Here is a 12,131-nt window from a genome sequence, read left to right as displayed (position 1 = left end):
GAATCTCACTCACCCACTCCTGTATCAGACCTATGTCTGAGCCACTGAAGTCCTCAAATCATGGTTTAAAGACTTCAAGGTGCAGAGAATCTTCCAGCAAGTGACTCATGCCGCATGTTGCAGTGGAAGGCGAAACCCCCCCAGGGCCTCTGCCAATCTGCCCTGGAGGAAAATTCCTTCCTGTCCCCAAATATGGTAATCATCTAAACCCTGAGCGTGTGGGCAAGACTCACCAGCCAGACACCCAGGAAAGAATTCTCTGTAGAACTCAGATCCCACCCCATCTAACATCCCATCACAAGCCATTGGGCAGATTTACCGCTAATAGTCAAAGACCAATCTCTTTAAACTATCCCCTCCATAAGCTTATCAAGCTTAATCTTGAAGCCAGTTGCATCTTTTGCCTCCACTATTCCCCTTGGAAAGCTGTTCCAGAACTTCACTCCTCAGATGTTTAGAAACTTTCATCTAATTTCAAGTCTAAACTTCCGGATAGCCAGTTTATTTCCATTTGTTCTTGTGTCCACATTGGTACTCAGCTTAAATAATTCCTCTCCCTCCCTGATATTTATTCCTCTAATATATTTGTAGAGAGCAATCATATCTCCCCTCAACCTTCTTTTGGTTAGGCTAAACAAGCCAAGCTCTTTGAATATCCTTTCATAAGACAGATTTTCCGTTCCTAGCAGCCCTTCTCTGTACCTGTTCCAGTTTGAATTCATCCTTCTTAAACATGGGAGACCAGAACTGCACACAGTATTCCAGATGAGGTCTAACCAGTGCCTTGTATAATGGTACTAACACCTCCTTGTCTCTACTGGAAATACCTCATCTGATGTATCCCAAGACCGAATTAGCTTTTTTCACAGCCGTATCACATTGGCGGCTCATAGTCATCCTGTGATCAACCAATGCTCCGAGGTCTTTCTCCTCCTCTGTTACTTCCAACTGATGCATCCTCCGCTTATAACAATAATTCTTATTATTACTCCCTAAATGCATGACCTTGCACTTTTCACTATTAAGTTTCATCCTATTACTTTTACTCCAGTTTACGAGGTCTTCCAGATCTTCCTGTACGATATCTCGGTCTTTCTTTTTTATTGGCAATACCTCCCAACTTTTGTTTGTTTGTCATCCGCAAACTTTATTAGCACATTCCCACTTTCTGTGCCAAGGTCAGTAATAAAAAGATTACATAAGATTGGTCCCAAATCCAATTCCTGAGGAACTCCACTAGTAACCTCTCTCCAGCCTGACAGTTCATCTTTCAGTACGACTCGTTGTAGTTTCCCCTTTAACCAGTTCCTTATACACCTTTCAATTGTCATATTGATCCCCATCTTTTCCAATTTAGCTAATAATTCCCCATGTGGAACTGTATCAAATGCCTTTTTGAAATCGAGGTAAATTAGATCCACTGAGTTTCCTTTGTCTAAAAAATCTGTTATCTTTTTAAAGAAGGAGATCAGGTTGGTTTAGCACGATCTATTTTTTGTAAAACCATGTTGTATTTTGTCCCAATTATCATTGACCTCGATGTCCTTAACTACTTTCTCCTTCAATTTTTTTTCCAAAACCTTGCATACTACAGATGTCAAATTAACAAACCTGTAGTTCCCCGGATCACTTTTTTCCCCCTTTCTTAAACATAGAAACTATGTTAGCAATTTTCCAGTAATATGGTACAACCCCTGAGTTTACCGATTCATTAAAAATTCTTGCTAATGGGCTTGCAATTTCAGGTACTAGTTCCTTTAACATTCTTGGATGAAGATTATCTGGGCCCCCCAATTTAATCCCATTAAACTGTTCAGGTTTGGCTTTTACCTTGGATGCGGTAATATCTACCTCTATATCCTTTATCATTAGATGCTTGACTGAAACAACATATGTATTTCCAAAAGAATTGTATGAATACATTTTAATTTGTTTTGATCAGATTTTGACATATATAACATGATGTTGTTTTAACATGACTAAGAAAATAATACCTGAAATGCTCTTTAAAATAAAATCATTTGGATTACAGGTTTAACCTCTCTAGTCCAGCACTTTCTGGTCCGGCAACATCGGGCATGATTTTATTTTGGATTTTTTTTATGCTTTATCTGTTTATTTCCTTGTCCCAAAACAGTAAAGTCATGTAACAACACTAAGACTTTGTTATGAAGAGAGCCGGTAAGCCTTGGTGAGGTGGTGTTGCAAGCGTTGTTCCGTTTATTCTCCTTGGCAAGATAAAAATAAAAAGAGACCCGCTCTCTAAAATATTGACCTCTCATGGTTTGGCAAATTCTCTGGTTCGGCACCGGTCAGGTCCCGAGGGTGCCAGACTAGAGAGGTTCAACCTGTATTTGAATAGCCCAATCCGTATTGTATGTAAACTCAAATATAGTTAGATTCAAAGAAAAATTCAAAGCATTATCAAAATACTTTGTATGTTTAATATATGTTCGCATCTTTATTTTTATGGTTCATAGTATCAAAAGCAATATGGAGAAATAGTTGTGTAAATTCAGTTTTACTTGCTATATTGATTTTATTATTATAATTAAAGAAATGTTTCTGGGGGAAAAAAAAATGCTGACAGAACTATCATGATGCTTTACAGCCTCCAGTTTCTTGCTTTCGATACCGAAGCATCACATGATATATTACGAGTTTGGGATGGGCCACCAGAAAATGAGATGCTACTCAAGGAAATTAGTGGATCTCTTATTCCAGAAAGCATTTACAGCACACTGAACATAGTGACTATCCAATTCGACACAGACTTTTATATAAGCAAAACTGGGTTTGCCATCCAGTTTTCAAGTAAGTTAATATTTTTTTAAATAGAATCTTATATAGTGCTCCTTGAGCCAATTGTGGTCATGTTCTTCCTCTCATTGAAATTAATGACAATTTTCATCGACTTCAATAGAAGTAAGTAAGTATTATAGTACTTACTTGTAGTAAGTATTATAAACCCATATTTCTGTCATGTTTGTGACAGAAATTGTTGTTTCCATGGTTTAAGAAAAATCCATGACTTTTGCTATGTTGGCATGGCTTCAAAGGCAGCTGACAGACAGCAAGAATGCTAATAATTAGGGCCAGTGGCTTGTCACAAAGGAGGTGGAGGTAGGAGTGTCACAGATTCCACCCTTCTCTGATCTATGGAAGAAGGAATTGGAGCTAGCATAACTGCTTTCAGAAAGCTCTGTGCGGAGATCCTGCTGCCTTTGGATTGGCCAAAGAGAGCCGAAGAAAGAACAATGGTTCTCTCTTGCTTGCCATCTTGCACTGCTTCATCTACTGGGTTTAACAATCAGGCAATACAATTGTGATTTTAAAATGTTACTCCAATGTTACTACTTTTTTAATGGTTAAACCAAAGAAATAATGTAACTTTTATTTTTATTTTTTAAGTAATTCCAAGCAATCATTTTCCAGATCTTTACTGTGACAAACCATTAGTTATAAGACCTGATCCACTTACTAAGGCAAAACTACCAGACTTCAAAGAAAGTCTAGGAGTATTTTTCTGATAAGTATTGAAGGAATGGATCCAGTAGTATCATTTTCTCCAGCAACTTGACACTCCTTAACTATGCTTAATTTAGGCTCCGTATATTTGATATTAATCCCACTCACTCTGTTGTAAGAATATTCATATATATGTGTGTGTACATACATACAAATACCTTGGAGATAAGTAGCTCGGGGTTGACATGAATGTGATGTGTGTGACTGACAGAGGTTGAGTGGAAGAAGCTTCTGTAGTGAGAAGTCCCTTTCCTTGCTCTTTCTACAGCCATGGTAGAGGCTTCTATGGTGGGAAGTCTCATGCTCTTTCTACAGCCATGTGGCTCCCCACACAAATTCCTGATTATCCCTCTCCCCCACACAAATGAACCTGGTTCTCCCACAGCCTTCAAAATATTGTCCCCACTGTTTATCTCACACAGCCCTGCTCCACCACACTCCTATACATACCCGTAGGCAGCCTTCCTTCTCAATCTTTAGTCACACTTCCTTAGTTGGTGTTTGGGGTAATATGTTGTGGAGGGACATGGTGGGAGAATGGTGTGCTTGGTCATTTAGCTAGTCAATAGAGGTGCATATGGCTAGAGAGAGGGAGCATGAGGCTGAGCACAGACAATGGGGGAATTGTGCCTGTGTGTGGAGTGAGGTGGGATAAATGTGCTTGAGCTGGGAGAGAGGCAGGGGCAAAGTATTGCAAAGAGGATCTCCCCTCTGACAAGCCTCCTATGTGCTATCAGAGTGGAACTTCATTCTGATGAACTAGAGGAGTTCATATGAACAGAGATTCACTTCTCTGTATTCCCACCATCAATGGTGAGGCTCTTAGACACTGCTGTGAGGAGTCCATGAAATGTTATGGCTTCAACATTCAACTTCGCCTCCAGCGCAAGGCTCTTGCATACCCCTGTTTCCCACAAGCCTCTTAGTGAGAGGGACACCAAAAATAGGTGAGGCTGACATCACATATTTCTTAAATTGTCCAACTTCCATTAATTTTAATTCCCAGACTCATCAACAAATTTAAATTTTTGAGAAAATCCAGTGGTTTCTCTCAGAATATATATTGTACAATTGGGGTAGATACTCTGTATTCTCTATTCAAAACAAAGATTAAATTTCTGCTTTTAGTTAAAATAAATTAAAATAAAAGAGGGAGAGCAGAAGGGAGATAATTTCAGGTTCTAATATACTTTCTTTGATTGTCTAATGCTTCTTGAATAAAACAGATGATGACAGCATAGTTTCTCTTAGGGTATAATTAACAAACAAAAAATACTAGCTTTTACTCTCCTTGTGCTGTTTCTTGAAATGCAGATTTTGAGTATCCAATAGGATTATTAACATCTTTTAGTGTGCTAGTAATTTTAATCAGTGGCAATGTAAATTATATGTTTAATTATTCACATGATACTGAGTGTTTTTTTTAGTTAAATTAAATGTTTATTATTAGAATGGGATACTCACACATTCACTGTCAGTTTGTACAGCTCTGTATTCTGTCATGTAGCTACAAAACTACATGTGCATAACTCAATGACTCCAATGGATGCAACTGACGAGACAGCCAGAGCAAAGTGATTCCTTACAATGAATTAGAATATAATTTTATTCCATTTATAGATTGTGCAATATATATGAATAGAGAAATTTAGAAAATAGTTAATGATAAAAAGGGTGTAATGCCACAGTGGTCTTGAAAGAAAAGGGGATGCATGTAGAAGGAGGTATACTGTATTATACATATAGTATATAGAGAGATTAAACAATAGTTATTATTCTTTTATCTACTTTACTATATGAAGAGCTGGTAGCACCATCTGATATTAATGTTATCTCGTGCTTCTCATTATAATACCTTGTTTTTAGTTCCTTATAATTTTGCCAAACTTGAAATGTTTTGGCTGAAATTTTACATGGAAGTGTCTACATTAGAGTAATCTATCTATCTCAGCCAAAACTGTTCAGGGAAAAATAGGGAAAAATAAAGTATTTTGTCCATGTTAAAAATAAATGTTTAGATTTTTCTTTTATATGCTGTGCTGTTCCCAAGCTTTGGAGCAGGGACTTGAAATTTGGCAGGGAGTTGCCCTTGTGTCAGGACTATGTCTTTTTCTATCCTTGTGAAAATCTGCTGAAATTTATCCAAGTTATAAGCCTTTCAAAAATTGCAGTTCAATAGAGACTTCTTAGATATTAGCAGCTAAAGTCCTCAAAGATTCTGTCCTCACTGTGCATGCTCAAACCTCTATCACAGTGGTCCCCAACCTTTTTGTGGCCAGTAGCATATTCATGTTTTCAGAAGAGTGTGGCAGGCACCAACACTTTTTCAAGGCTTATTTTATATTTGTACATTAAATAATATGAAAAACATCATATTTAATATAACATAATATATGAATCCGGAGAGAAGAGAGAAGCCGGAGAGAAGCTGTGAGGACAGAGAACACCAGCACCTGCAGCCCCGGAGTTCTCTGTTCCCGGCAGGCGTGGGGCTGCTGCTTGTCTCTGGCTTAAGCCGCAGCCCTGTGCCTGCCAGGAACAGAGAACATTGGTGCCTGCAGCCTGCAGCCCTTGAGTTCTCTGTCCCCGTCAGGTGCGGGGCTGCGGCTTCTCTCCCCTGCTGGGCAATAGGTGAGAGCACATAAATACCCCAGCGAGCACCATGGCGCCCATGGGCACCACCTTGGTGACCACTGCTCTAACAGCTACTATCACTGACCAGACTGTGCATGTGCCATTTCTTCAAAGCAGCTGAGCATGCTCTAGGCAAGGGCTATAGAGATGAAGACAGACTTTTCCTGTAATGGCTACTCCAAGTTCCTCTGGGCCATGGTGAGGCTGGGCACTGGAACTGAAAGCAGGGAGTCTGTCTCTCCAGTGTTTTCAGTGGCTTCCTACTGGCACCCAAGTAGAATGGAGGAGGAAACAATCTGAGTCCAGTGCAGAGAGGCCAAAAGATGGACAAGGGCAGGGGGAAAGAAGTAGATTAGGACAAATAATCTGCTGAGGTGGACTGGAGGGAAAAGAAACTGGGACTAGGATTTGAGGGATTAGTGAGGGAGGATGAGTGCAAACTGGGACTGGTTAGCCAAGGGGACTGGGGCTGGGAATCCACTGAGGCAATTGGCAGTGGGGGACTGGGACTCAGTTGACTGAGGGGCACTAAAATCAGATGACAGGGTGGGGGTGGAGAGACTGGGACTAGTGGAGGGAGCAAGAGTGAGAGGGAGGAGAGATATATTTGACAAGGAGCTGGCATGGGCTTGGAGAACTGGGACTGGCTGAGCAACAAGAGGGGGGTTGAGGATGGCAGACTATGAGCTACCTTAATTCAGCCCCTTTGTACATAAACATTATGTTTGTCTTTAATTACACAATCACATAATCTTTTTTTCCCATGGGATCCTTACATTATTCACTTCACATGATAAGCCCATTTGAGGGGATGAATGAAGATTATGTAATGGAGGATGCTGTCGTCTGTAGGACCCCTAACTCATTTCTTATAGAAGATGGAAGATGTGTAGTGAATGGAACAGGTGATTTCAGGAAGAGAAGAAGGGGTCTCATGGATAGGGATTAAATGCTGCCCTGGAGAACTGGATTATATCCCTGTCTCTACCACAGAATTTCTGTGTGATGCTTAGCCAGTCACTTAAACCGTACATTTGGAGGTGGTCATTACATGGGTGTTCCTTATTTTCTGGGTGTTCAACTTGAAACCCTGTGCTTGATTTGCAGAATTGCTGGCACTCACCTCTGCAGCTGAAGTCAATAGGAGCTGAGCTTGAGTATATAAAGTGCTATATAATGCTAAGTACTCTGAAGCAATACAATTCTAAGTGTCTCAGATTGGGCCCCAAAAGTAGTGATTGCTTTTGACCTTAATCTCTCTGTGTCTCATCTCCCTATCTGTAAAATGGGGATAATACCACCCCTAACTGCATATGAGTTTTGAGAAGCTAAATTAATTAATTTTTGTGAAGCATTTGAATACTATAGTGATGAGTGCCATAGAAAAGCCCATGACAAAATGAATAATTCTGTCATCAGTGCAGAGTTTGAAGAGCCTGCGGTAAAAAAAAAAAAAAAAAAAAAAAAATTGGGGCCACACTTTGAACAATAAGGAAAAAACAATATTGAATAGCTGCTCATTAAATGAGTGCCATTCAGTCTGATCACTGAATGATGCATGGGTATATGAGTTAAAGAGTGTGATAATGATGTAATTAGAGACTGAATCATAATGCAAGTGGACAAGGAAGCCAGGATAAATTTACACAGGCAATCTTAATTCTGGCATTTTCTAACTTTGGGGTACTTGACTTTGCAATCATAATAGTGCTCTTTTAACATAGATTATTTGGGTTGTAATGTGGGTAAATGGCCCATTGTCTTCAATGGAAGCCGGATCAGACCAACAGTCTGTAATTGATACCCACTCTGTGCCCCATCCTGCTCCCATTGAAAACTGAGGATTTTACCTTTGTCTTTAGTGGGAAAAACTTCTAGTCTATGTGAGTTTGATCTTTTGAGGGACAGGCTATTTTTATAATAATGTAAATCATCAAGTTCAAACTGTCATTACTATAGGACAGGAAATCCTGACTCAGTAACTTGTACCTACTTTTCATGGTTTGAGGCTAGACATGCCCTGTTTCAAGCAGATGGATGTACTGCTTGAAAGGATCAAACATCATTTGCATGCTTTGTTACGCTTATTTAACCTCAAACTAATAATAATTATCTAAGGAAAGTATGAACAGAGAATGCAAGACTCTTGAAGACTGAAAGATTTACTCAGATATGTATATTGTTTTCTTAAAAATTATTTCTTAGAGAAAATGTTACTTCCTCTGTTCCAATTCTCTTTATTTTATGTAATAACATCTCCTAAGTTTCCTTAAATAATTCTCCTCCAAAAAAATTTAATAACTCTCATAAAACCCAAGTAAATGTGGCTTTGGTATATTCAGTTGTCACTTCAGAGGCCTGGGCAAATACTTTATCTGTTACTGTTCTGTCTATTCCAGTCCAAATCAAGGATAAACTTAATATTGATAAAGTTATCCTAAAAGATCATATCATGACATTAAAATGATGACTCTAACACACACACACACACACACACACACAAACACACACACGGAACAATACAAAAACAGGCTGATCTCCCATTCTTTCCCCCTTCCCAGCAATGCAATATAATATTAATCTAGAACTGCTACAATAAGTGATTATGTCTGACATGCTTTAGAAATATTCCACAAAACAATTAATAGTTGTATTTCTGTTAATTACTTAAGGTAATATAAATGTATTTTTTTATTACTTAAGGTAAAACATATAAAATACATTTACACACAATCACTATTATTGTAGCAGTTCTAGATTAGTATTATGTTGCATTGCTGGGAAAGGGGAAAGAATGGTTGGTCATCCTGTTCTTGTATTGTTCCGTTTGCCATGGTGTCTGAGAACAATAGACACACAGACAGGCCAGAGGCAATTGCAGTGAGGTGGAAATGAAGACAAGGGAGATGAGATGTTCTGGCATGGTAGCATTTCATGTGAGAAGGCTAGAGAATAATAAATGCCTCCTATCCTGATTTCTAGATTCCAGGCAAAATTTTCACAAAATTTTGGAGTGGGTGTTTTGTTTTACATGTTCCTTTAGAGAGTGTTCTGCATTACTGCTTCATATATGATACACACTTTAGCAACCACATCCCCACAGTGCTAAATTGCTTCCCAGCTTGACATTGGTATCCTTATTAAATCATCTTTCTTCCAATCAGTATCTGGACTCCTGAACTAGAGAGGGGAAAAATGAGTCCAAGCCTTTGAAACTCACAATCTCTGTGCATTTTAAAAATCTAATGTAAACAAAGAACAAAAAAATGCCTAAAACGTCTTAATTTTAGGGGTGATGGACATGACTTTGCCATAGGTCTGAAGTCTTCTTTTAAGGCTAGGGTGAGCTCTGCATTTTCCAACGCCTTAGGTGCACAAGACTTTGCACCTCATATATGGGGAGTGCAAGTCATAGGTATAGCATCCTCCTTTAGGCCTAGGGTGGCCTCTGCATTTTCCAACACTTTATGGGCAACTTCAATAACGGAACTTCTTGCATCTCTTAATTTTAAACTAAATACCTTTCAAACATCCATTGACTCCTTTGAGACCAAGTAAAATAAAACTGAGAGAATGAAACTGCAAGGAGTGTCCACTGGAACGTAAATAACAAATAGTGGGGGAAAGTGTAATAAAAACAGAGTGGACTGAAAACTGTGTGTGTGCAGGCACTTCAGGAAAATGAGAGTGTTTGATAAGTCAAAGTTCTACTGCAATATTAGAATTTTGGACATCCCATCTAAGAGAGAGGGTTACAATCTATGATGTAATTAAAAATCTGATGCCAAAGGTTCCAAGCCATGAATCTGAGGATGACGCTATTTACTGAGAATGGTTTTACAATGATGTGTCCAAATGTAGCACACAAACATGAAGGGATTATCAATATCACATTTTCCTTGTCATCTGGCTGAGACAGGATACCCTGAGCCTCATTCTGATTTTGAATATCCCAAATAAAAATCAGGAATTCTTCCATTGGGCCATAAGAGTCTGCATGAAGCACAAATCCGTTTCTACAAACAACTGAAATAAAAAGAGAAAGGAACAAATATCTGTTTTGTCTCTGACATACAATACACTATACAATCCAGGTCCAGACAGATGAATTAACATTGATCAAAAAGCTTTTCTTCACTTGATATTGCCTGCATTGCAACTAAAAAGTAATGGATAGTAGAGAGAGAGATGGTTTTTGAAGTGAAGGCGTCATTCAAGGAGTTGGAAGATGGCCTTTCTAAGATTTCTTTAAACAAAGTTTGCTTTCCTGACTTCCAGAGCATAATTTCAATCCATCTGTGATATATTGTTTCATTATTGGACTAGGGGCCTGATCCAAAGCCCACTGAAGTTTACAAGAGTCTTTCCATAGACTCCAGTGGACTTTGGATTAGACACTATAATTATAATTAATATGATAGCAATTAATTGCAATATAAAGATAATCCTTTCCCCTCTCCCCCAGAGACCTAAAATACCCAAATTAAATAACTAAACAACTACCGATGAATCAACTAACTTCAGTTGATTGTGAGTCTAAAATGGCACAATTACAGTTACCATGTTGTACTTTTTCTTTGTGTGATATTTGTTGAGTTGTTTATATTTAATGTTTAAAATATATTGAAACAAGACATTGTACTCATATCCATGTAATAGTTAACCTGACAATGCCAGTTGTATTTTAACTCCCCCCCCAAAATGTTAAAATACGTATTGTATATCTATATGAAAATATCGTAAATATGTTTTATTACAACCCATAGCTGACTGTTAAGAGAGAAGTCAAAGAGCTAAAATATAAGCTACTGTAATCTCCTAACAATACATGGTTTTCAAATGATTTTGTAAATAGTAGACAACCTTTAATAGAGTTCTACGCTTAGCACTGTACCCCTATCTGGTCACTGATTTATGACTGCATCTGTCCCCCAGATTTTCTGCTTCTCTACTTTGTTTGGCAACCCCATGTTCCCACACAGTTCCATTTGGGAAGGTTTCCTGAGATGAAATTTCTTCAATTTTGTGCTATATTTCCCTAATAGCAGAGAGACTTCTAGTGCAGCTGTCCTTAATTTTCTGTGCGTTTCAGAAAGAATTTCTGAGATTCAGTAGTTTTCTGTACTACTGGGTTGTTTTCTTTATGTTTTACAGTGTTGTTGGTACAGGTGTCACTCCTTAATGTATAGTTACTCTTTCACACCCTTAAACAGAAAAGATAAGACTTTTTTCCTGTTGTTTACTCTGTAAGAGACAATTTTTTCATCTCTATTCTTTCAGGGCCTGATCTAACAATATCAGTAGGCTTTAAATTAGGCCATTAAATTTAATTTGGTGTTTAATGTGCAGGTTTCAGAGATTTGAGAGAAATTTTCTGTCAGAAATATTCATTAATGTACAGACTCGTGAGTTTTGGGCCTATGTTTTTGTTTTTGTTAAAAGCTCCTGGACCTTTGAAAGACTTAAACATATGAAGCTGTTCTATGGATTTATTTCTTCTGTCACTTGCTGCCCATCTCTCTCTCTTTCAAGCAGGCAATCATTTTTAAGAGTACAGCTAGTTACATTGGTGCCCATGAAAAGCTTTCAATTCCTGTCACAGGTTAGTGATTGGTACTAGCAGCAGCAGTAATTGTTAGCTCTTCCTCACTCTTAGATTAGTAGTATATGGGATATGTTTTCTCTATCCAGGTAGATATTGTGAATTAATGTTTGCACATAAAACATCCTGTTGGTGGCTTGTAGCCAGAGGTACTTTAGGCCGTAGTATTTCTATGTGAGAACAACTAACAATTGGCAGAAGAAAAAAATGGTTTCCTTGGTCCTGTCTCTGCAGAAGCTATCCATTTTTGAGTATTTATTTTAATTTTAATTAAAATGAACCCTAAGGCTCAAACTCTGTCCTGACTTAAACCATACGCAACCCCACTGGGACAAAATGCTCTCATTTACACCTCTTTAAAGCCCAA

At 38.3% G+C, this 12,131-nt stretch overlaps 1 protein-coding gene across 5 annotated transcripts in view; it reads left to right on the top strand.

The window, feature by feature from the left end:
* Positions 1-12,131, top strand: part of CSMD3 (CUB and Sushi multiple domains 3) — a 1,232,975-nt gene that overhangs the window by 859,783 nt on the left and 361,061 nt on the right. For all 5 annotated transcript variants that reach the window (XM_030553724.1, XM_030553722.1, XM_030553725.1 and 2 more), the window contains one exon: positions 2,612-2,814. In XM_030553724.1, the coding sequence (XP_030409584.1) occupies positions 2,612-2,814 (203 nt within the window). The remainder of the gene's footprint in view (positions 1-2,611; positions 2,815-12,131) is intronic.

Source organism: Gopherus evgoodei, chromosome 2 (assembly GCF_007399415.2).
Source record: "Gopherus evgoodei ecotype Sinaloan lineage chromosome 2, rGopEvg1_v1.p, whole genome shotgun sequence".
Classification (NCBI taxonomy): Eukaryota; Metazoa; Chordata; order Testudines; family Testudinidae; genus Gopherus; species Gopherus evgoodei.
Note: the sequence above shows the minus strand (reverse complement) of the source record. Positions and strands in the feature narration are given on the sequence as shown.